Source organism: Trichosurus vulpecula, chromosome 5 (assembly GCF_011100635.1).
Source record: "Trichosurus vulpecula isolate mTriVul1 chromosome 5, mTriVul1.pri, whole genome shotgun sequence".
Taxonomy (NCBI): domain Eukaryota; kingdom Metazoa; phylum Chordata; class Mammalia; order Diprotodontia; family Phalangeridae; genus Trichosurus; species Trichosurus vulpecula.
In genome coordinates, this window is record NC_050577.1 from 117,849,498 (window position 1) to 117,876,141 (window position 26,644).

General features: G+C 41.5%; 1 protein-coding gene across 1 annotated transcript in view; it reads right to left on the reverse strand.

Annotated features, from left to right (window-relative positions):
- Positions 1-1,238: 1,238 nt before the first annotated feature.
- LOC118851411 (carboxypeptidase A4-like) overlaps positions 1,239-26,644 on the reverse strand; it is a 32,113-nt gene continuing 6,707 nt past the window's right edge. Inside the window, exons 2-11 of the mRNA XM_036760848.1 lie at positions 24,259-24,340; positions 21,651-21,785; positions 20,374-20,472; positions 19,150-19,251; positions 17,077-17,178; positions 15,546-15,656; positions 14,620-14,710; positions 13,530-13,729; positions 7,181-7,265; positions 1,239-1,426 (exon numbers count right to left, since the gene is read on the reverse strand). Of these exons, the coding sequence (XP_036616743.1) occupies positions 1,239-1,426; positions 7,181-7,265; positions 13,530-13,729; positions 14,620-14,710; positions 15,546-15,656; positions 17,077-17,178; positions 19,150-19,251; positions 20,374-20,472; positions 21,651-21,785; positions 24,259-24,340 (1,195 nt within the window). The remainder of the gene's footprint in view (positions 1,427-7,180; positions 7,266-13,529; positions 13,730-14,619; positions 14,711-15,545; positions 15,657-17,076; positions 17,179-19,149; positions 19,252-20,373; positions 20,473-21,650; positions 21,786-24,258; positions 24,341-26,644) is intronic.

The following is a 26,644-nucleotide window of genomic DNA, read 5'->3' on the forward strand; positions in this document are numbered from 1 at the left end:
CACAGATTTTTTTGTTGAATCTGACACAAAGTGGATGAGAATTTAAGTGAACTTTCTTGTCATTACCCAAAGTAAAGTACAGAGACACAAGGTAAATCATGGTCTCAACCCGTGAAAGTAACTCAAGGAGCAGGGGACGAGTGGGAGTCTCAATCATGAATATTTATTGAGTAATGTCCATTTGCTATATACATCATAAACTAAACAAGGTGACAGTTCAGCACAGTTGGCAGAAGGGGCAGAGGTACAAAAGATGGTGGGTACCCTGTGTTGGGGAGAAATGTAAGGAGACTGGACTGTGATTTCCTGTCTCCTAAATCTGGGTTGTTAGGCTTTGCTTAGGAATAGGCCTTGACCATAGGACACAATGTAGAAGGGAGAGGGAAAAGGAGAGAGACAGAGAGAAAGAAAGGAGACAAAGGAAGGAGACTGTGGAAAGGATAAAGAAAGATGAAAGGAGAGACAGAGAGAGGAAAGGAAGAGAGGGAGAAAAGGAGAGAGAGAGGGAAAAGGGAGGAGGGAGAGAGAGGAAAGAAGGGAGTGAGAAAAAGAGAGAGAAAGAGGGAAGAGAAGAGAAAGAGGAAAGAAGGGGCAGAGATAAAGGAGAGGAGGGAAAGAGAGAAAGGAGGGGAGAGAAAAAAAGAGGGAGAGGAGAGAAGAAAGAGAGAGAATTAGGAGGAGGGAACAGGTAGAAAGAAAGACAAAAGAAAGGCTTCTTCAGATGGTCAAATGACTGAGGCCAGAGTCCAAACAGTGTGAAGGCAAGGATGTTACAATGGTCTAATGAGGCAAAGTGGAAGGATAAGGTGGTCTGGAATAGTTTAGAGACCTAGGCCCTGGGGTCCTACTATTTCCGCAGCAGTGGAGAGAAATTCCACAAGTCCTCCACACTGACGATATCATCCTCCCTGAACAGAATAACAAAACCCCAGGGCTCACTTTAGAAAACTCACTGTAAGAGATATAGACTGAAAATATAAAAAGACTCAGAAAGAGACTGAATACTTTAATGGATGAACTATCAGCGTCAGGATGTCCTTTTGGGAGGAAGGACACATGGAGCATTTGCCCTAGCCTTCTGAAGATAACCATGCAGTCATATCACAATATATCCCTTGATGCCACTGTCTGATAGAATACGTGGCTGAATGGACAGTAGGTACATCGGTAGGCGTGTAAGCGTGTGTAGTGGTCTCCAAGGCAGATTCCTCTGCTCTATGGCGTCAGAGGGGGTTTCTCTAGTAGAGGTGGGCTTTAACGTGCTTCATGATCACTTGTAGGGCCAGCCAGGTCTCCTGGGCAGTGGGGAGGATCTGCTTAGCCGGCAGAAGGAAGCCGTAGTGTCCAGTGTCTCGCAGCTCAAAAGTGAAAGCGTATTTAATTCCATTTTCATAGGCCCAGTCTATGCTGCTGCCGCTGGCCTGGTCTGTAATTTAAAAAAAGGAATCCTTGATCGGTATGGGCCTCATGCAAGGTCAAAATGGACAATAGGTCAGAAGCCCTGCTAGTCTGTTGGCCTGTGTCCTTATACTCTCTGAAAATCATCCTGATCATGCTGAAAAAAGGCTGCCTCCTACTGAAATATTCCAGAGAAAGTTAACCAGTTGTGTAACATGAGCAAATTACTTTACTTTTTTAGGGCCCCAGTCTCCTCATATGAAGAATAAGGTGGGGTGAGTCTAGATCAGGAGCTCTTAACTTGGGGCCTGTAAACTTGTTTTATTAAATGTTTCAATGACTGTATTTTACAATAATGGATTTGTACATTACATTTAACTATAATGTATTTATACAACAACAACAATAAAATATATTGTATATGATTGAGTTATTGTTCAGTCATTTTCCAGTCATATCCGACTCTTCCTGACCCCATGTGGGGTTTTCTTGGCAAAGATCCTGGAGTGGTTTGCCATTTCCTTCTCCAACTCATTTTACAGATGAGGAAACTGAGGCAAACAGGGTTAAGTGACTTTCTCAGGGGCACACAGCTAGTAAGTGTCTGAGGCCAGATTCGAATTCAGAAAGATGAGTCTTTCTGACTCCAGGCCCTATACTCTATTCACTGCACAACCTAGCTGCCCCATTACATATTAATTATTATATCATATTATATTATATTATATCATGTCATGTCATATCATATCATATTATATCATATCATATCATATTATGTTACATTATGTTATATTATGTTATATCATATATCTATCATATCATTTCATATATATCATATATCATATCATACAATACTGTATTATATTATACTATACTACATTATATCATGTCATATCATACAATACCATGCTATACTATATTATATCTTGTCATATCATATATATCATATCAAACAATACTATATTATACTATATTATATTATACTACACTATACTATATCATATTTATCATGATGTTTTGTTATATCATGTCATGTCATACATCAGCATGTATCATGTTGTATATATCATTTATCATATCATATTATGTTACATTGTCATGTTATATATCATATCATATGATATGTTACATTCTATCACTTAAATCATGTCTTATCATGTCATGTTATGTATTTCACTGGGTTTTTTTGTAATCCTACGTGTTTTATTTTATTCATGTAAAAGCATTCTTCTGAGAAGAGATCCATAGGATTCACCAGACCGCCCGAGGGACCGGTGACACAAAGAAGGTAAAGAATCGTTGGACTGGGTGATCTCTCAGGGCCCTTGAGCGCTAACACTTTATCATTCCCAGAGCTGCTGGGACTCAGTGACTCTGGAGTAATGAGTTTTAATTCCTTTTTTTTTTTGGCCACTAATTTACTGCCTGGCCACTAGCAGGTCACAGGGTTGTAGATTTAGAACTAGAAGGAACTTCTGAAGTGGTCTAACCCAACTCCCCTCCATCCCCTCCATTTCACAAATACGGCACTGAAAGTCAGAGAGGTGAAGGGATTTGTACACAGTCACTGGGAAGAAAGAGGTAGGTTAGAATTTGAGCTCAGATCTTCTGACTTCAGATCCAGCGCTCTTTCCACTGGGCCACCTGCTTCCAAATCAATTAAAGCCAATTTAATAAGGATAGAGAGAAGTTGACTCTGTCCTTGAAGGACACGAGGGAACAGGATCTACTCTTCGCCCTTCTTTCTGCTCACTCCTTAGGAGGGTAGGAATTAGAAACAGAGGCGCCTGCTTTTGAATGTGAAACCCTGAGGAATACTCCATGCAGTCAGTAAGAACCAGCCAAAGCAATTAGCTTCTCTGGGCCTCAGTCTCCCCATCAGTACAAGGGGGAGAATGATGTATGGAGTACCTCTGTCACAGGGCTGTTGTGAGCGCAGGTTCATTCTATGGAGGAGAGATCGGAGGCCAGAAAAGTGACATGACTTCTCCGTGGTCACCCAAGGAGTAAGATCCAAAAAGCTAATAAACAGGGTGTCCCAAGAATCTTAGTGCAGTTCGAGCCTCAAGTTTAATAAGCTTCAAACTGCTTTAAGACTTCTGGGATGTAAACTGGTGTATTTTTAAAAGAAAAACTTGATATTTTCTTTGTAAATATTGTTTCTTGTTTTCTATTTCTGTGTCAGGTACCAGCAAAAACAATGAGAACGGTTTTTGCAGACAGACAGTTCCCTCTTGACATAAACTGGCAAAGAATGCTGATTTTCCACTTGACTATGACATGATGCAGAAGGAATGTTCTAATTAACTTCCATCTTTCCACCATGCATGACCTCATCTGTGCCTAGGAGATAAGTAATACGGGTATTACTAACCCCATTTTACAGATAAGAAACCGAGGCTCAGAGTGTTGGAATGACTTGCCCATGGTCACACAGCTGTAGAATATTGTTTCTCACTGTTGGTATTAATTGGTTTGTTTTTCCCTTATAAACTCACTGAGCGATCGATCGTATCCTCTGAATTTCTGGGTGGCCGTAACTGTGCTCTATGCTGTTGGGACGCTGAACAAACACTGTTCAAGGGTATCTCCCTTTCCTGAGCCCGCTTATACAGCAGTTTCACTCATCTAGAATTAGATTCTAATAAAAATTAGAAAAGAAGCACAAAAGGCTGCCGAGCTGTCCAAATTCATATCCCTAAAGCTCGTGCATGACAGAAAAATAGGAGAAGCCGTAGAGTCCTCCTCACACTAGGCTTTTGTGGCGTGAATCCCTTTGGCAGGGTCCTAAGAGTGTGGACCCTTTATCAAAATAATGATTTTAAAAATCATGAAATAAAATACATAGGATATGTAGAACCTAAATCGGATTACAGGCCATCTTGGGGGAGGAGGTGGAGAGGGGAGGAGAGGGAGGAGGAGAAAATTAGGAACTCAGAAACTTGTGGAACTGAGTGTTATGAACTAAAAATAAAAAAGAAATTAAAAAAATAAAATACAGAGGATTGCAAAGGAAACCAATTACATTGGACATCGTTATTAAAATATTTTTTAAAATGTAATCTAGTTCACAGACCCCCTGAAATCTATCCACAGATCCCTCAGAGGTCAGCGGACCCTAGGTTAAGAATCCCTGCTTTAGACTCTACATTAAGAAGCTTGGGTTATCTGGTTTTCTAGAGCACAGAGATTAGGAGCAGTAAGTTCAAGGGGGAGAGAAGAGTTCTGGGAGGCAAACACAGTGATAGCCCCAGTGCACGACAGCTAACACACATTTAGAAGACAGTAGGGAAGGTGCTCATGGTAGTCCACAGAGGCCATTAACATAGGGGCATGTCCAGTCGTCCTGATCTATATCTTACCACCGGACCTAGATGGCTCCAGGGGAGAAAGTGAGGCTGGTGATGTTGCACAGCCCTCCCTCACTTGCAAGTCATAATATCACCTTCATGATGTCATGGTCCTCTTCCAAGACAAAGGACAAACAACAATGACATAGGGTCAAACAGTTAGGTGTTAGGCAGTTAGGTGGCATAATAGACATGACCCTGGATCAGGGGTCGGAAAGACCAGAGTTCAAATCCAGCCTCAGATACTTACTGGCTTTGCAACCTTGGACAACTCACTTAAATCAGACTGTCCAAGGAGGGACAAACAGGCCAGAAATGAAGCAGGTCAAAGCTCCTATGTCAATTATTAGGAGAATTAGGCCTCTGAATAGCCTCCTGAACTTCTAGCATGGGTGATTCAGGAAGACATAATCAAGAAAAACAAAGAAAAGGAAAAAGAATAAGAAGAAAAAAGGGAAGTCAAGGGAAAGGAAGAGGAAGAATATTTGACCTTTCCAACTCAAAAAATGTGTGTAATTCTAAAACCCAATGTTCCTACACTCTAAGCTGGAGCATGATCTTCTATCCATCTGGAGCCCCAAGGTGGCCTGTCCTCAGTCTCCATGGGGCTTATCTCTGGGAGGATCCTGTGGCACTTAGAAGTATCTTTGGTCACTGACTCAGCAGAGGGTGGAGGGCCTCTCATAATATTTTCTTTGCAGAACTCCCACTCAGTAATTATAAGGCAATTGATGGCACTGTGTTAATAATAATGAAATGGCACTACAACATTTCAGCGCTAGCATCACTCTTGCTGAGTGCAGGGGAATCTTGGGAGAACAGGAATCACACCCTACAATTTCTGTGTTTTCTTATTTCTAATTTCCCATTTACATCTTAGTTCTTGGGAAACAGCTAAGCTCCCTGCCAAGCTTTCCAAAAGGAATCTGGAAAGACAAATGCATCTTAGAAAGAGAGAACAAGATCTCCCAGCTCAGCTCTCAAGTTTCCTTCTAGAAATTCATTTGCAATAAAAATTCACATTTATTTGGTACCTTCCTTACAGAAATCCTGTGAAGTATGACATAGGCACTCAATGCTATGGGTTATCATTATCTCCACTTTACAGATGTTGAAACTGAGGCTTAGACCAATGAAGTGATTCCCCTAAGTTCTCGTAGCTAGTAAGTGTCAAGGCCAGGGTTCAAATCCAGGCCTCTATCTCTTAGTGCAGGGCTCCTTCCATAATACCACATTGTCTCTAGAAATCAAATCAGTATTTTAGGAAAATTGATCTGGCCTCAGTATGCAGAATGGATTAGAGAATAAAAAATGGCAGCTGGCATTAATATAGTACCTAAGAGTTTACAAAATGCTTTATATCTCTCGTAACAATTAGTCTCTTACTAAGAACCAATATCATGATGGAAGCCAAAAGGGAAAAAATTTGTCTCTCCTGTTACCAAGCCTCTGAGTATAAACCTCCAAAGTGACATTAAGTGGGCACCGAAAGCACTGACCTTTAAGGACAAAGGGTGGATTCAGGAAAACAGCCCCTACCTCTTGCCCAAACCTCCATCCCTGACCAAGATGGGCTCTTTCCAGTGGATTCAGCCCACCATACGTCCCAGCTCTCTCATTTTCTTGCTTTGGCTGCTAAGAAGGGTTTCTGGCTGGGAGAGGGGAGACCCTTCCAGACCCTCATTAGGCCCTTTGCCTTTGTGCTTCAGCTTCCTCTGAAAATAAAACTAACACTCCTTCCCATCTGAGAACGTTTTGAAGTCATTTCAAGCCTTTTGGTGCATGGTGAGAAACACAACACCTACCAAACAGCTGGCAACTCACAAATAGTAATCGTTTGTGGTTATGGCAGCGATAGAACCAAAGACCCGCAGAACCCACAACCTATGTTATTGACACCATCGAGCTGGGGCCTGTATGTAGCAACAATAAATAACCCTGTAATGTGAGTTCTGTAATCCCTAGGAAAGGCCCCCATCACTACAGCTGGATGGAAAGAGCCCTGGGCCTGGTTTAAGGACGTACTCTGACCCTTCTTAGCTGTGTTTACCTTGGACAAGTCAATGAACATCATGGATCAGTTTCCTCAACTGTACAATGGGGATAAGTGTGCTACCAATCACATAGGGCTGTTATAAGGAAAATAATGCCTCAAGCATAGAGCACTGTAGGGATAACAATAACAACAGTATAATTATGTGATATTAATAATTAACAATATAATAATGTTATTAATGATAACAAATTAATAATTTGTAATCTCATTTGATAGCATTTATCATCATCGTTTTAAAATCAGGCCAGCCTAAGATGCCATCCTCTGTGGCTTTGATGGGCAAACAGAGGGGCTCTAATTTCCAGTCCCCCGATGCTTTTCCATTTATGTCTCAAAGCATTTTCCAGATCGCTAAATAAATAAGGCAAGAACTTACACACAGTTGGGCAGATCGCTCCCACTCGGTACCTGGTGCCAAACAAGGAGTACAAGGCTTTTGCTGCATGTTTTCCAACCTTGTCCTAGACGGGGAGAATAAGAGCAAAGTAAGAAATAATGATCCTTGGGCAGCTGGGTGGTGGAGTGAGTAGAGCACTGGCCTTGGAGTCAGGAGGACCTGAGTTCAAATCAGGCCTCGGATACTTGACACACTTACTAGCTGTGTGACCTTGGGCAAGTCACTTAACCCCAATTGCCCTGCCTTGCCCCCTCCAAGAAAAAAAAAAAGAAATAATGATCCTCCCTGAAATGACAGACGTATTTGTATAGCTCAAGCTCATTTTATTTCCCTCTTCCTCTGCAGCTTCTGGTCCCATCGGAGCAACAGATATCCTTGACTCTATTAACTAATGCCTAGCTGATGAGCCAGGTGGGCCTGATGCAGCGGTGTCAAATTCAGATAGGAAAGGGTCTCTGAAGACTACATATATTAACTCAGAAAACCACAAATGAACATTATCTGTGTTGTATTGTATTTTTATTATTTTTAAAAACATTTCCCAATTATATTTTAATCTGGTCACATTCCAGATACACCTCCCCAGTAGACAGTGTTGGACTTGGGGTCAGGAATACTTGAGTTTTAACCCTGCCTCAAAAACTTATTAGCTGTGTGGCCCTTCCGGGACACATCACTTAACTTCTGTTTGGCAGGTTCTTCATCTGTAAAACAGGGATGATAATAGCAGCTACATCTGTATCAGTCATTAGGGTGGGACTTTTTTTTACTGTTTTCCCTTTTGGAGTACTGAAATAATCAAGTGCCTTTGATGAATCTGGCCTTTGTTTCTTTGATTAAATCTGGGAGTCTTTGATGACCTGCTTAAGAAACAAGAAAGCCTAGTTCACATAGATTTGAGTCGTATGGTTGTGATGCCTGAAGAAACGTCACATGGTTTTGAGTTGCATGGTTGTGACACTTTTTGACCCTAAAAAGGTTATATAAACTCAGAGGTTAGTGTTTTGTTTGGGGCTCTCACTCACTGGAAGAGTGTCATGTGATTTGACCAGATGAGACCCTGAGTAGCCATTGTTAAGGAGCGCACCCTGCTCCCCAGCTTGAAATCCCAGATATTGGTGCTTGCCTGGTAACTATGTACTGAGATGTTGGATGGAAAACTATAAGCCTGTCTACTGGTTTGTGTTATTTGATCTCTTGATATTTTCTGTTTGTAATTTCTGTTTGTATTTGCTCTGAAGTTCAGAGTGCTGGCTTTCCCCCTGAACTAAGTGAATGACATATATACATATGTCATATGTTTGATTAAAGTGATATTGCTAACCCCTTAAGGCTGCTTTCCTTAGAAAAGCAGATCAAAGAACCTGTGCTGGCAGCTCTTCTGTGTGCTGGTATTGTTGGTCTTCACACCCACAACAGCTGCTAGCAACATTGTTGTTACAACATCCCAGGGTTGTTGCGAGGCTCCAATGAGATGATAAAATGTAAAGCACGTAGCACAGTGCCTGGCACGCAGTAAGTGCTATATAAATGTAAGCGATCATTATTATTAATTATTATTTAACCTTTCTTCACCTCAGCTCCTCATCTTTAAAATAGATATAACAATACACCTATCTTACCAGGTTGTTGTGAGGATTGACTTGAGATGATTTATGTAAAGCGATTTGCAGACCTTAAGGCGCTTTATAAATGCTAGCCATTCGTATCAGTTAGAAGGATCAGAAAGGCATGGTGGGTAAGGTGGAGAGGCATCCTAGCAAAGGGGGACTCGTTGTTTCTTACAATGGACACTCCACCTCATAGCTCCGGGCATTTTCTCTGGCTCTCCTCATTCCTGGAATGCTGTTCCTTCTCATCTCTGCAGCCTGGCTTCCTTCACCTCCCAGCTAAAATCCCTTCTTCTGCAAGAAGTCCTTCTCAGTCCCCCAATGCTAGTGCTTTCTCTCTGTTGATTGTCCCCACTTTGTCTTGTCTATAGCTTGTTGGTACACAGTTGTTTGCGAGTTTTCTCCCCCATTAGCCTGTGAGCCCCTTGAGAGCTGAGATTGTCTTTTGTCTTTCTCTGTAACCCAGTTCTGTGACCAGCACATTAGTTGTTCATGACCCATTAGACCATACTATCCACACAATTTTCTTGGGAAAGATACTGGAGAGATACTAGGGTTTGCCATTTCCTTCTCCACTGGATTAAGAGAAACAGAGGTTAAGTTACTTGCCCAAGGTCACACAGCTAGTAAGTGTATGAGGCTGGATTTCAACTCAGGTCTTCCTGACACTAGACCTAGCACCCTATCCACTGAGCCACCTATCTGACTTCCTAGGCAAACAGAGGTTAAATGACTTGTCCAGGGTCACATAGCTAGTAAGTATGTGAGGCTGGATTTCAATTCAGGTCTTCCTGACTCTAGACCCAGTGCTCTATCCACTGAACCACCTAACTGACTTCCGTTTATTCCTATGCTTCCTGGTGTTTCTAATAGGAATGGGTGTTGTATTTTATCAAAAGCTTTTTTGCATCTATTGAAACAATCATATGGTTTCTGATGGTTTTGTTGTTGATATATGATCAATTATACTGATAGTTTTCCTAATATTGAATCAGCCTTGCATTCCTGGAATAAATCTTACCTGGTCATAGTGTGTTATTCTTGTGATAAGTTGCTGTAATCTTTTTGCTAATATTTTATTTAAAATTTTTGCATCTATATTCATTAGGGAAATTGGTCTATGATTTTCTTTCTCTGTTTTGCCTCTTCCTGGTTTAGGAATTAGTACCATATTTGGGTCATCAAAAGAATTTCATGGGACTCCTTCTCCCTATTTTCCCAAGCACTTACCTGACTTCCTAGGCAAACAGAGATTAAGTGACTTGCCCAAGGTCACACAGCTAGTAAGTGTCTGATGCTGGATTTTAACTCAGGTCTTCCTGTCTCTAGGCCCAGGGCTATATCCGCTGAACCACCTAGCTTCCCATACATGGCACATAGAAGGTACCTAATAAATGCTTGACTAATTTAGAATCAAAAGAAGTAGGTTTAATGTCTTGCTTGGCAATTGGATAACCTTGAACAAATTATATTTCTCCTCTCTAGGCCTCCATCTCTTCATTTATAAAATAAGAAGGCTGGACGAAGTCCCTTAACCTAATCTAGGTGAGGAGCAGGGAAGGTCAAGGTAGCTTCTTCAGGTAGAAATCCCGTGGCTGGGGCTGATCGCCACCAGGTGGAGGCAGAGGGAAGCATTCAGAGCAGAGTGGCTGACCCAGAGGGACTGGTACGCTATCACCTCCCAGGGCAGACACAGAGACAAGAGAGTGAAAGAGGAATGTGGAAGGCCAGTAGAGATGTAAATCTGTCCATCATAGCTTCAATTATGAGAGGTTTGGGGAAATAACAAATTGTGAAGGACGTGGGAAACCCATTCATGCGGGGGTGGGGCGGGGAAGAACGAGAGGCTGAGGACAGTACATACGGGCTGTCTAAAATGCTTCAATCTAAATTAAATATAAAATAAAACAAATAAGAAAATAATGTAAATTATATTATAAAATTGAGTCTATATCATATCATATGATTTTGCACTATAATTATCATATACTGTTGCAGAGCCAGTGTTGACCTTCACTGGCAGAGGAGGTATCCTCATTGAGAATTCCCTAGACAAATGAAATCACAAATCCAGTCCAAAAAAAACTTCCAAAATAATAATATTATTCATGCAAATTATGTCTGTAAGAGCCACGAGGGCAAGGATGGACTTTGTATTTATCTCCCTTAGGTATTCTGCACAGGAGCTGCTTACGGGCACCTTGGTCATTGACTGTAATGGTGGATATCTCTCCGACCTTGTTGCCCATCACAACTGAGGCAAAGGAGTTATTGTGCCCCAATGGGGGCCTTAGGATATCCCCAAGAGCCTAGTGTCTGGTGCTTGATCCAGGAAGCCCAGGCTTGGGCAGAGAAAAAGAGAGTCACACAAGGGCAGCGAGACAGCCTTCTCACTGGCCACTAAGAGAGCTAGGGTAGCCTGGCCTGATACGCTTGGATACATTTCACTGAGCGAAGAATGCCCACCTTGCATCCTCAATTTGAGTCGGAGAGGCTGTAGATGATGGCAGCCCAGGATCTCAACTCCATTTGGTGAGATCTGCCAAGCTGGTCTCAGAACTGGTACCTAAGGAGTTATTGTTGCCTTTCAGTCATGTCCAATTCCTCGTGACCCCTACTGGGGCTTTCTTGGCAAAGATGCTGGAGTGGTTTGCCATTTCTTTCTCCAGCTCATTTTACAGATAAGGAAACTGAGGCAGGCAGGGTTAAGTGACTTGCCCAGGGTCACACAGCTAGTATCTAAGGCCAGATTTGAACTCAGGAAGAGTAGCCCTCCTGCCTCTAGGCCCTGAACTCTATCCTCTCTACCACCTCACTGCCCTCTAAGAGATAATAGCAGATCTTAATGCTGTCTCTAAAACCTAAATTTGCCCCTGGCCCTGTGAAATTCCCTGAGAAATGGTTATTTCCCCACTGATGCCTATAAAACAATGGGTCTTACTTAACCTTTGTAATGTCATGGACTCCTTAGGCAATCTGGTAAGACCTATCAACTTCTTGGAAAAAAGTGTTTCCAGATACATAAAGCAAGTGGGATTACAAAGGAAACCAATTATATTAAAATAAGTTATCAAAATATAGTTTTTTAAAGTTCATGGACCCCAGGTTAAGAATCCTCAAGGGTTGTACCCATTTTGTGTGTGGCGCACATAAGAACAATTTTGTTGTTCATTAACTTTTCTAGATGAGTCGCTTTGCTATTCTATCTTAATTAAATATTTTGCTATTAGATATGTGATTTATGCATGGTCTATGAAAAGGCCTGTGACCTGGAATAGCAGCTTAAGCTGTATTTAAGTAACTAAGAGGCCCAAAACATACTGTTGAATCTAAGGTCATTTTAGGTCCCAGCACTGAGAGGTAGCCAGGTACAAATAGTTGTTGGATGAAAACTAGGAACTTTCCCAGCTTAGCAGGACTTTCCAGATCCTGGAACAATCCTGGATATCACAATGAGATATCAGAATAAGTCTTTAGTGGATGTTCCATACAGTTAAGTTATTTAAAAACGTGAAGGGAATCCAAGGTACTTTTTTGGAGGTCACTAATGTTCAAATTGACTCTTGGCTGGTAGGCAGCAGAAATAACTCATTGTGGAGAGAAGGCTGCAGAAATACCTCTCCTTTCTTTTTTCTACTTTTTTTACTTTATTATTATTTTCTAATTAATAGTATTTTATTTTTTCCAATTACATGTAAAGATAGTTATCAACATTCACTTTTATAAGATTTAGAGTTCCAATTTTTTTTCTCCCTTCCTTCTTCCTTCCCTTTCTTCCTCCTTCCCCCTTCCCCCAAGACAGCATGCAGTCTGATACAGGCTATACATGTACAATCATATTAAACATATCTCCACATCAATCGTGTTGTGAAAGAAGAAGAAGGACAAAAGGAAAAACCACAAGAAAGAAGAAACAAAAGTAAGAGAAAATAGTGTGCCTCAATCTGCATTCAGACTCCAGAGTTCTTTCTCTCGCTGTGGATCGCATTTTCCATCATGAATTCCTCTCCTTTCTATGCCAATTACCAATGCAGGGGAGTGTCTGAGTAGTTGTACAGCACTAACAGGAAACTAGAGGTGTCAGGGCTGGGCCACGGGGCATCTGCACCCCAGCATTGCTCAGGTGCTAACCCAATACTGATAAATTCAGCTGTGTGACCTAAATGGGGAGGAGCTGGTAGAAGAGAGGAAGCTGCTTGCTGAGTTCCACCTGTCCCCTGCCAAACTCCTTCAGAGAAAGCGACTTTTGGTGGAAGCCGACCTTAGGGTCTACAACTCATCATTCCCCCATGATTGGGCTCTGTGAGTTTGGATAAGGTCAATGGAAAGGCCAAACAGTAGAAAACAAGCGCAGACCTCAGAGAGGTCACAGAAAGTCCTAATTATTTCTTAGGCCTTCTTGAGGCTGCCATAAGCCTGGTTCAAAGGGAAAATGGGAGGTCAGGAAGAAGAAGAGTTCTCTCCTCTTTACAATTTTAAATCTGTTGTCACGGCCCAAAGAGTAGAGGAAAAGTAGACAGAGTGAACCTCTAATAAAATAGACCCGGGTCTTCAATATAGGGCATCCCCAAATTCTTAATACGGTCTTAAGCTATTAAAGCTTGGGGACATTCTATATAGTGATGTTCTGATTACACTCAGGCAAGATCATCGGAGGGTATTGAGAAGTTAGACTGAAAAGCCACACTAGTGGCCGACTAAGGGGAGTGGTCACTCACCAGTTCCTTAGTGTCAGGGGCCTTGCTGCATGTGTAGCCATAAGGATACATCAGGAGCTGTGAGTAGCTGTGCATATCAATGAAGCTTTTGAAGTTCCCATGGCTGTTGATGAAATCCATCACAGATTTCACTTCTACTTCTGAATGAGGCTTGGGTCCACGGTATACTTCAGAACAGGGATTGTTACTGGCTCCCTTTCCTGTGATGGGAACCAACCAAACCAAAAACATTAATAAGAACACAAACTCTGCAAGATTCTGGAAGGACAAAAACCTATTTAATTCAATTAAATTCAAGAAGCATTTACTAAGTACCCATGATGTGCAAAGCATTATACTAGTTGCTGGGAACAAAATAACTAAAATGGAACGGTCCCTTGCCTTCAAGGGGCTTCCATTCTGTTATGGGAATAGAGCATGGACGCAGGTAAATACAAGGAAATTTTTAGTAGCAATCCCCCTTCTCCTAAATTGCCATGAGCCTTCGGTCTCACCCCAAAACTTTCCTCTCTTTAACCAGAAATTCACCTTGGTTTTATCTATAGTAATCTGGCTATGGAAAGGTGTCAAGTAGCTTTTCTTGTATTTACAAGTTATAATTTACATTACAATTCTCCCTCCCCATCGTCCTATTTCAGTGCCCCACCATGATGTAGATTGGACCATGGATTCACAAAGGCAGATCCTATATGAGGCCAGGAAGTCTTCGAATATAGCCCAGAAATAGCGCATCTTAGGAGAGGTTCGTTACCAGTAGGTTAGCCACCAAGGAATCTGTCAAAAAACATGTAGGAAGCACCTACTATGTGACCCAATTAGGCATAATTTATAAAACTCTTAGCATAGTGCCTCGCACATAGTAGGCTCTTAATAATTGTTTGTTCCTTTTCCTTCTCTTCTTTTTTTTATTTGTTGTAAGAAAGGATGGCTGTCTGGGAGATGGAGGAGAAGGAATGTATTAGTAAGTCAACAAGCATTTCAACAAGAGAGCAAGCATTTGTTTTACTATTTGCCAGGTACTATGCTAAGTGTTGACGTAGGTGACGTACAAACAAAAATATGACAAAATATTTTAAGGACTATATCCTACCTAAAAAGCCTACATCCCAGTTCCTATTTGGGTCAACTCCTACACATCGATTTCCAGGAGTACGGGATCGGGTCTTCCTCCAGAAGCGGTCCTGGAAAACCCACCCAAGAAAGAACAGTCAGATGCAAAGAATTTATTACTGTGCCCCATACACTGCTCACAAGACCCTCAGAGTTAGAAAGGACTTGAGAGATCACATTAGCCTTGCAAAATTGGAAGGGAGAGACTTCAGCCATCCAATCTGCATGCGAACAGGAACCCACCCTATAATCTCACCCAGAAGTTGTCATCTAGCCTAGAAGAACCAATGAAAGGATCTCATTCCTTCACAAGGCAGGCAGGGCTGCTTTTGGACAGCTCTAAATGAATTCTGTCCTTCAATTTTCTCTTTATATTGAGCTTAAATCTGCCTCTCTGCCCCGAGGTCAGAGGGAACACATCTAACTCCATTCCCATCTATGATCATTTCAAAACTCTTTGCATCTCCCATTATTCCCCACTGTCTTCTCTTCCCCAAGCTAAACATCTACAATTCTCTAATTCCTTCCACTGATCCTCACAGTGGTGTTTAGTCCCCTCACCACTCTGCTGACCCTGCTCTGGATTCTCCACATGTCATTGTTCTTCCTGAAATAGGTACCTCAAACTGAAGGCAATAATCCAGCTACAGGCTCTCTTTGGGTCCATCTGTGTTCCGCAGACTGATGTGGAGTCTTGACTCGAGAGAACGGTTAATTGTTTGACCAGTCTTCACTGATTTGCTAAGACTTCAAATCCTGCGCTCCTTCTGCTGTGCTCTAACACCTCCCACAAGCAATTATTTGCACAACCAAGGCTCCTGACTCCCAGCTCCTATCTGGATTAACTCCTACACATCATTTTCCAGCAGTATGGGATCGGGTCTTCCTCCATTTGTCATTACTCACTTTGGTTTGAGAATAGACATATCCGTCAGGATTTGCCACAGGCATCAGGAAGATATCCATTTTATCCAAGATGGAGGTGATGGTTGGTTCATGCCCATAGTCAGATACAATCTAAGCAGAGATAAAGCCCCCATCAGCTGCACCATCCCAAGTGTGTTGTTGATACTGACCTTTCCCCAGAGGTGAACTACTTTGACTGTTGCCACCATACTTCCTTCAGAGAGACAGCTCTAGGCAAAACCTGATTATCAAGGCATCTATTGTTTGAGTGACATTTCATGGAATTATGGAATTTTAGGGCAGGGATCCTTAACTTTTTGTGTCAGGGACACAAAGTCTAGTTCAAGCCTATGAACTGGTTTCTGAATGATGCTTTTAAATGCAAAAAAAAATGAAATATATAACATTACAAAGGAAACCAATTCTATTAAAACATAGTTATCAAAATATTTTTTAAAACAACTTCACAGACTCCAGGTTGAGAACCTCTGCTTTAAGGTACCTAGCTCAATCTCTTTGCAGACAAGGAAATTGAGAACCAGAGGTGAAGTGATTTGACCCAGGTTACACAATAGTATTAGCTAGTATTAATACAGCACTTTAAGGTTTTCTAAACACTTTATAATATTATTTGATCTTCACATCAGCCCTGGGAGGTAGATGCTATTGCCGTCTCCTTTTTACAGATGAAGAAACTGAGGCACTTAGCAGCCAAACAGCTTGCCCAGGGTCAAGAGAGGCTAAGCAATATGCCCAGTTAGTAAGTGTTTAAGGTTGGATTTTAATTCAGGTCTTCTTGACTCTGGGTTCAGTGTGCTAGCCACTTCTAGCACACTGCCTAATACAATCCAGGTCTCTTGAATTTGCTTCTATGAATATAGGTGTGGTCAGCTTCCAGTTCCTGTCTGAATATAAGTTTCTCTCCTTGGGTGTAGGGGAGAGGGGGACACATTTTCTAGCCTACTATGATACGAGCGAGGAATTTCCCTATTTATAACATCACCACACAGACCCCACCTGACCTGTGGGTTAAGAAGATCGAGGGGCTCCAAGAAGGCAAACCCACCCCAAACTATTTCCTCCACATCAGCCTCTCATTAATATCTGAAATTCCACCATCAGTCTGTCTTCAGTTAAAATGCAAATAACCATCAGAGGAATAACGGGAGAAATTGGAGGAGGCTGGAGAGGCTATGAGAGCATTGAGTACCCAAAATTGGGTAGAGGACTGCTATGAAGGGGGAGCGCTGAAGGCAACCTTTGCTTGCTTTACAACTTTGCCTGGGGCTGATCCTGTTGCTGCAGGGTGCCTGAGAACAGTGAATGTCGGTCATCTGCTGGGTGGGTACCATCGGTAATAATTTTGTCATTTAAGAACATATTCTGTTCCAGTAACTTCCCAACATGTCAGTGGGATATGTTCAGTCCAGCAAGTCCTCCCCACTCATTCCTCGGTATAGAAGCCAAATCAGCATTCCTACAAAGTCCCGCCTGCCCACCAAAATGTCTAGTACACATGAGGAGACATGACCTTTCTGGCTATCCATATTCCTGTAGCCTGGGTGATCCATTCACGGGAGTGGATTCCAGCATTTAGCCAAATAGAGGGTCTGTTGCCTTTCCCAGTGCTGAACTGTGAAATGGAAAACAAATCATAAGACCAATATACATTTCCATAAAGCGTTACCAAACACTTTCTTATAACAACACTGTCAAGTTAATAGTTCAAGTTTTCGTATCCCCATTTTACAGATGAAAAAATCAAAGTAGGCTGACTTGCCTATGACCATACAGTTAGCAAGCAGACAAGCCAGGATTCAAACCCCAAGTCCATTCTTATTTTCACTGTATCCCATGTGTCAAGGAGTACTCTTTTAGCCCTGTCTCTCTTTACTAGGAAGTCTTTTCACTATATCCTTTTTATGTGTTTAAAATAATCCAGAGACCAAATTATATCTATGGCACTATTTATCCAACTTGTCTGTTGGAAAGTAGCCCAGAAATCAGCAATGGGGTCAGCAATGGAGACCATCCTACAGCAAAAGGATCTCCTACAACCCTTCAGAGCTTCATGGGCAATCCGAAGTAAATGGGAGGAAAACGAATTGCCTATATTAGTTATAGTGCAACCTGGGATGTACAGTCATTCCTCACCGGATTCTTTTTTTTTTTTTTTTTTTTGGAGCGGGGAAGGCAGGGCAATTGGGGTTAAGTGACTTGCCCAATCCCCACCTGATTCTAATGTGCCCAGATGCTGTCACACATATGGCTATTGGTGGTATGGTCCAAAGTAGTATTACTTTCCTTTGAAAGACCCATGGTGATGTTATAACCTAGACCTTAAACATGCTCTAAGCACTCATCTCTGATTCATCTTAATAAAAGAGCTTAGTACTCAAGTAGTTTTCAAGTCTGATAACAGTTCTGGCTTCTACCACTGGTGAGTTTAGTCATTTTTGGCTTACAACTAAATGAAAAGAATTTAAGCTCAGATTTATTTTTCATGTTAGCTAGTTCGCATTATATTATTCTGTAGCCACAGTTTATAACCTTCAACTCTGGCCAGCTGTCTCTGAAATGTGTCATTGGTCACAAGAGAACCAGCTAAGAAGAAGAATTGAGGTGGGGATTAGGAGGTGGAGGTGTACCTACTAGGTGCCAGGCACTGTGCTAAGTGCTTTACAAATATTATCTCCTTTGACCCTCATAACAACTCTGTGAGAGGGTATATATAGTTTAATGTAGCCCAGCCTCAATAATGAAAGTAAGAGATATGAACTAGATCTGTTATTTCATTGGAATAGGGACCTCCCAGATCGGGATACTCTCTCCATCACTGCAGTAAGGTGAATGGTGAAGTTCATGTGAAAGGCTTCTGATTTCTGGGGTCCAAAGCCCTTCCCCTCATCTTGAGGTAGATAGCCTGCCTTTCAGATGAAACTTGTAAATTAATGTAGTTACAGTAGCTCTACTACATTAATCAAAAGAACTATGAACTTAGGTCTTTCGTACAGATCAAATTCTGAGGACATGAGCTCTGCCTGCCTTAATTTCTTCAGTGCTCACTATTCATTTCTGCCTTCTTGGAGTCAATAATCACATGTACTAAAAGGGATCTACCTTCCACCACTGGAAGGGTTGTGTGTTGAGGAAAAGGAATTTTCTAAATCCCTGAGAAGTAAGTTCGAACCCTGATGGATACACACAAAACCGTACTGTCAGGGTTCCATAATTTCTAATTGCCAGGGTGCTGCTGATCTCTTGGCCCGGACCCCAAGTGCCCAAGACTTCAGGGAGTTCACAGCTCAGCCTAGCACATAGGAGTTCTCCACGAGACACACAGTGAAAAGCTGCCCAGAAATACCAGATTCCCACACTGTTTCACCATTAAGAAGCCTCACCTGGTTTTCTCTTTCCCTCCTTTGTGAACAACCAACCCTACAGATCAGCAGTGTAATGAACCAGTCTAAGAAACCAACTCAAAGGTCCTGGATCTCCCTGTTGTTATCAAGTGGCTTATTGGTAACAATAGAATGGTAAAAAATGTTCAAGGATATGTCCCACAGTGTAGTTGCCCCGGCCTCCTTAATGTGATTACACATACCTTCAGTATATACAGTGGTCGTTTTTCAAAAGAACGACCAATCTCCAACCGACTTGCTAATTTGGGGTACTCGGAAGCAATGTTGTCCATCTCACGATAAAGCTGAAATATGAAAGCCTTTGTAAGTGGATGTTTTCCCACGGTGTGCCCCTGTACATTTTTTTCCTTCTAAACTTTCTTCTCCCAGGCCTTCAGACCCCTTGGCTCCTAGTACACCAGCTATAGCATACACGTTTTTGGGACCTTCTCAGCTAGCAGATGATTTTAGAAAACATACCATGTTTGTTCTCATAATTAACCCCTCCTCATTTCAAAGATGCAAAGATACAATTCCACTGCATAGATGCATGGAATGTCATGTATGACGAACAGCAAATAGGTCAGTTTGGCTGGAGAATAGAGTGAATGAGGAGAGTAATATATGATCCACATGGAAAGATAGGGTGAAACTAGATTGGGGAGAGTTTTAAATGCCAAATAAAGGTCTCCATTTAAACCTATTATTGGAAATAAACCCAAAGAATGTTTTATTTAATATTTTTAGTTTTCAACTTTGATTTCCACAAGATTTTGAGTTACAAATTTTCTCCCCATTTCTACCCTCCCCCTCAAAAAATGTTTTAAAAAATTTACTTCTATATATATACGGATAGATAGAAGGCAACATTACCAAGAGCTAACCTAAATGTCTAGCAATTGGTGAAAGACTAATTAAATTTGAGGGCCATCTAGCTCACCTTCATTTTACAGATAAAGAAACTGAGGCCCAGAGATGTTAAGTGAGTTGCCCAAGGTATATGACTGCAATGATATACTACAATGCCATTGAAAATTATAACTCAAAGGAATATAAAGAAACCTAGAAAAACAAATGAAAGAAAACTAAGGGAAGAAACCAAAACCAGAAGAATATTATAATATAACTAATGATCACAATAGGAAAGTAAAACAGTATACACAAATTACAGAGGTGAATGGACCAAGAATGGATCAAATTTAGAATGTGTAAACTATAAGCTGATAGGAATATATTGTACATCAAAAATATTTTGAAGTACGGATTTTGTAGATTTATTCTTGATTTGTTTTATTTTTACATGCATAGTAAGTTATTTTAAAATGAAAAAGGGAAGGAGCTAAGAGCATTTTTTTTACTCATGAATGATAAAAAGCCTGTTGCACCCAACCCAAGAAGCCACTGAATTTTTGCTCTTAAATATTTACCTCTTCCAAGCTGTGATAAGCCCCATAGTTGAAGTCACCATTATTCCGTTCTTTTCCTCTATTGTATTTCATTTCTTTAACTTCTTCATCAAGGAGAGCCTAAAGTAGACAATGAAAGAATGATAAAGATTGCCCATGTGACTTATTCCCACCATAGGATAGTATTGGAGGAGGGGTCCTGCTAATCAAAATTTCAGCCAACAGTGAGCATTAACAAGAAAAGTGTCAACCAGGGCTTTTTAAAAGGGTCTAAGAAATCTTCCTTCCTCACTCTTACTCCACCCCTACCCCTATTTCCCCCTCCCCACCTCCACCCACCCAGCTCATCTCCACTACCCTAGTCATACTTCCTGGAAACATTTGCACAGGTTAATCATACTATAATGTCCTATAATGCCACTAAACAGTGGCCTGACATCTGGCATCTAGAACCTCTGAAATAGATCCTTTGAGAAAACATCTAGGAACTAATAACTCTCATAGCCACTCAACCTTGAAAGTTGCCTACAGATGGTTCATACCATTGAAGGTTAATTAATAAGGTGACAGCTGACTGTTCTATCAAATAGCCCTGGCCATTCATCTGTGGCCCACCTAAGTAGATGAGAGAATTCCAGTCAGGTACCACTAGAACCAAATTATGAGGTTGGTGGTTGAGTTGACTAAGGTAATAATTAATGGCACCAAGGCCTTTGAAAAGAAGGTATTTCAACCCCATGGTATCTCTTCCATAATCAAGGCCAATTTGTATGAGGTCCATGTTCTAGAAGATGGATGAACCTGATGGGGTAATGGGACCTGGACCCCTAAAAGGAAAAGACCATGTCTTTGAAAGCAACCCAGTCCCTAAATTTTCCCACACATTTCAGCAATCCAAATCACTGGCATCTGCCCAAGGCATATGGTCCAACCCAGCCCACCTAGATAATTGACAGTCCTTTCCAGTGGCTCTTGACCCACTCTAGACTACTTAACTCCTTTTACTGTCACACCTGGCCCACCCCAGGCTATATACCACTCCTTAATCCCATCCAGATCTTTTCCTTTTTTGCATATGAGTATCAATCTCACCCCCATCAAGTTTCAGATTCATTAGGAATCTAACCTGCTCTATTGGCTACGATAAACCTTGGCACTTTGACTGAAAGAAGACTTGAGTGCTTGAATTCTTTCCAGGTGGACCCCACTGCGCCCTTACATTTCAGTGTTCCCAGTAATCCCAAACTACATCAAACCTTTAGCAAGAATGAAGCTCACTGTGGTTTCAGTTCACCCACCTGCAGGTCTTTAATGGAGATTGTGTACTCTAAGCCATGGGATTCCAGGAAGGCTTTGACAAGTTTCAAACTAGCTGATGGAACCACGACATCCACAGAACGCTCAGGGGTGGCAGGCAGTTTCCAAAAATTGAGCTGAAGAAAAGCGAAAGAAACCAAGAGAACAATCCAGGTAAGACAAAGAGAAACCACATTTCTCTAGAAACTACAACACTGGTGAGCTGAGGCAGTCTCTGGGGGCCTATACCCAGGAAGAGACCCAGAGAGAAAGTATGGGAACTGGAGAAACATCTAGCAGCAGTGACTGTCCTACAGTGCCCAACCCTAGTTCAGACCTTTATTACCTTTCTCCAGAACTATAGCAGTAGCTTTCTAACTGGGCTCACTGCCTCGCCTCTCCCTACCTCCTCCACTCAGTTGCCAAAGCAATTTTCTTAAAATATAGGTCTGCCCATGACACTCCCCTATTCAATTGGCTCCTTATCAGCTCTAGGATCAAATATTGATGCTGTAGTTTAATCATTAGTCATGTCTGACTCTGTGGCCCCATTTGGGGTTTTCTTGGCAGAGATACTGGAGAGATTTGCCGTTTCCTTCTCCAGCTCATTTTACAGATGAGGAAACAAACAGTGTCAAATGACTTGTCCAGGGTCGTACAGCTAGTAAGTGTCTGAGGCCAGATTTGAACTCTGGAAGTCATCCTGACTCGGCCTGGCTCTCTATCTGCTGTGCAACCTAGCTACCCTAACAGAACTATTAATTTACCTATTGTCTCCTTCGTTAGAATGTATTCCCCTTGAGGGCAGGGACTGTTTTTGTCTTTCCCTGTATTCGCAGCACTTTGAACAATGCTTAACAATTCTTTGTTAATAAATCCTTAATAAATAAATTACTTAATAAATTCTTGTTGAACTGGATTGGATTGGTGTGATTGAAGGTCATACAAACTTGCTTCCTACAAAATACCCCCTCCCATAATCCACCATGGCCTAAAATTGTCACTGGTTACAAAAGCAGGTGTGTTATTTTAGTAAGATTGTTCTTCTAGCCCTCTCCCATTAATCGATCAATCAATAAACATAAATTAAGTGCCTGGGGATACAGGAAGAGGTAAAGACAGTCCCTGCCCTCAAGGAGCCTATGGTTTATCAGATTAGCCAGTTGACATCTTGGTCCTCAAAAGGGGAATCAGTAAGTTTCCCCAAGAATAGCATAGCAGTAGTCCATCATCCCTATCACCTGTAATAAGGGAAAGTGGAAAAGGGAGGGCAGCTATGTGGCACAGTGGATAGAGTACTAGGCCTGGAGTCTGGAAGACTCCTCTTCCTGAGTTCAAATCCCAGCTCAGATACTAGCTGAATGACCCTGGACGAATCACTTCACCCTGTTGACCTCAGTTTCCTCATCTGTGAAATGAGCTGGAGAAGGAAATGACCAACCACTCCAGTATCTTTGCCAAGAAAACCCCAAATGGGGTTAAGAAGAGTTGGACACAACTGAAGCCACTGAACAACAAAGAGGGAAAGGAGAGGGAGACGAGAAAGTAGAGATATATATAAAAGAACACTTGTTTAGAGCTTACTGTGAATGCTCTAGGCACCATACTAAGTATTTGGGGTATACAAAAGCAAGCAAGATAGACCCGGCCCCTCAGGAATTTACATTATAACAAAGGGAAGAAAACACCTAAGGGGAATTGAAAAGTGGAGATCGAGTGTATGAGACAACCTGGCTAGTTAAAGTTGCCCAATATATGAATGGCGGACCACAGAAATTGGAGCCCTGGTGGGCATCGGGGGGTGGGTGCAGGTGGTTAGGATGTGAACAGGGTGGGGTAGCTCTGAAAAAAAAATGGAACCTCACTTATTTCACAATTCTGCCTGAAGCCAGATCTTCCCTGCACCATTTAGAGGGAAGGGAAGCATATTGGAAAAGTTGGTTAACCAACAAGTCTGTGGCCATGCCAGAAATGGGGAGTTCTTTTCTCCCGCCTCCCAGTTTCCAAGGCAGTGGTACTAAATCGATTTTGCTGTTGCGCTGTGTTTTAGGGCTTTTTTCTTGGCAAAGATTCTGGAGTAGTTTGTCATTTCTTTCTCTAGCTCATTTTACAGATGAGGAAACTGAGGCAAACAGGGTTAAATGACTTGCCCAGGGTCACACAGCTAATAAGTGTCTAAGGCTGGGTTTGAACTCAGGAAAAAAGAGCCTGATTCCAAGCACAGCGCTCTATCCACTGTGCTACCTTTTCTTGTTTTCCTTTCAATTCCAAGAGCAATGAATGAGGGAGAACTCTCCAGCCTCTGACCTTTACCAGGTGGAGGATCTTGGTCAAGCTTCTCTGAGCCTCAGTTTTGTCATCCATCAAATGGGAATAATGCCTCCTAATTTTGCTCACAGGGATAGTGTGAGGAAAGTCAGGCAAACTGCTTTACCAACCTCAAAGTGTTGTGCAAACGTCAGTCATCATCATTGCCACCCCTCCCCCAAGCTTGTCTCAAATACAGTGATTGGATCTAGGATTAGGATCCCCAAAGAAAATAATAATGTTGGTAAAAGATTATCTTTCCCTGGGGTCAGTAGATGCTCAAAAGGAAAGGAAATGAAATACCTTGGAGTTCTCCATGTTGACCAGTTCTTTCAATTTGCTAATCTGCTTTTCATCCTGGACTTTAATTTGAAAAACCTGGTGCCTAAAAACAAAACAGACAAACAAATCATGATGTATGTTTTTGACAGGCATGACAAACCAGAGCCAAATTTCCTAGAGCCGGGGTGATTTCAAATAAAGGTGCCTCAGTCAGATAGTCAGTCAATAAGCATTTATTAAACACTCAGAGGATTATTGACAGCCTCATGGCTGGGTTATTTTCTCTCTTGCGACAGTCAATCAATAAGCATTTATTGTGCCTACTGTATGCCAGGCACTATGCTAAGCCCTGAGGATATGAAGAAAAGCAAAAACTGCAATCCCTATCCTCAAAAAGGTCACAATTTAATAGGGATACAAGATAGGGCAGCGGATAGAATACTGGGTTCATCCTCCTGAGTTCAAATCCAGCCTAAGACACTTTCTAGCTGTGTGGGATGAAAGACCCTCACCAATTAAAAGTTAATAAGGAGCCATCTCAGGATGGGAACAGAAATAAATTTTATTCAACTCTTGAGAATTGGGCATCCCCTGCTAGAATGAATCCAGCAAGGGAGGTGCTTTACAAGGGGCAAAGCATCCATAATTATACCTAATACAAGAGAATTCCCACCCACCTCTGACCCTTCTCACCATTGGCTGAGAGGTGGGCTTACAATCTGAGCATGAAAGCTAGACAAAGAACCAGGAAATTGAGGCACAGAAACTCCACTTCCCATTCCCTTAGTTAATGATTACAACTGAGGTGACATCTATAAATCTAAAGAAGGAGAATAGGATAAGGGGAGGGGGAGACCCTCTCCATTCCTTACAGTAGAGAAAAACAGGTCATTATGACTCTGTTCTTACTGAGCAAATCTTTAAACCAGAACCAGAAGAAAAAACAAAAAGTTTCAGGGTAAACTTTCCCAGAGGCTGGGCCATCAGACTCTCATTGCCTCAGAATCTTCCCCTTCCCTGTATCTTGAGTTTTAAACACTCCTGTATGTAGATATGAATAGATATGAATATTATACACATCCTCCCCTATGAAGTCTTCACATTTCATTTATTTACCTCACACAATTCCCCCTCTCCTTGACACTATTTTGAAGACTTCACACACCATTTTTTTGGTATGTATTATCCACCCACCTATCTTCTTCATTCATTACACCTTTATCTTTCCCATCATGCTGGTATCCCCATTACCCTTTTAATAAATATTTGAAGGATTGATCCGCATATTGACAAATTGAAGGGGGCAGTCCCCTTTATAAGTACAAATACAGAAACCCAAAAGAAAACAATTATACAATAAGCCGTTTAAATTTCAAAAGTCTCTTCCATACAGCTGTCTGGCAAGGAGCATCAATGAAGTCTTCTGGTCCTTGGTTGTTTCAGCCACTTCCACAGCTTCTTCTCATAGGAACCAGCTTTCTGTCCATTCTCCTACAAAGGTTACCTTAGCACAATTTTAAGTTACCACTTCTAATAATTATACCCTGATCATTTTTACAAATTCAAAATTGAAACCTTGTCCAACTGCCATATTTAAGAAATTCACATCAGAACCCAAATTCTCATACTTTACATTGACTCATTATTAATTTCCCCACCAAGAGGGTAAGACTCCAGTACATACATAAATACATTAAATAACCATTTTTTTAAAAAATAGTACATATAAATTTCAACCTTTTAGTGTTGCCATGTTTCTTTGATGGCATTACAAAATAAGCCACAAACCATTGTTCTTTTAATATTATTATTTGTAACAAAACCTTAGACAAGTTTGATATTAGCCAAATAAAATAATATTCTCACAAGCCCTTGACCTAATAATTGTTTCCATACCACTACCAAAAATATAAACTATCCTCACTTATACAGGGCCACGCACAGGAACACTAGTCCCAGGCCTATGGTAACCTAAGATGTTCCATAATCAATTATTTTAACTGATTCGTTACTGTACTTACAAAATCTTCTGATTATAGAAATTTGCCACCAAGAGAGTAGGGACTTAGAGTAAGGGGACCATATTTTCCCCAGCTTCCTATCAACTCCAGGCAGAGGGTATGTCAAACTGCAAGCTGCATTGAGCCAGGCCTAGTCTGCCAGGTTTCAGTTAAGGGGATCAAGTCAAGAGGGTCCCACCTCAGCACATGCTGAACAGTTGCCCTCTCAACTTTGCCAAGAAATCATACTTCCAGCTCATGCCTGCCCTTCCACAGGGCTGCTGGCATATTGGGTCAGCCTTCCTTGATACTCACACCTGGGGTTAGACTCAGAACAGTCCCATTAAGTCTTTGAATAGAAAGTTTCAATAATCGGTTTAGAATATAATTATGATCTCACATTGCTT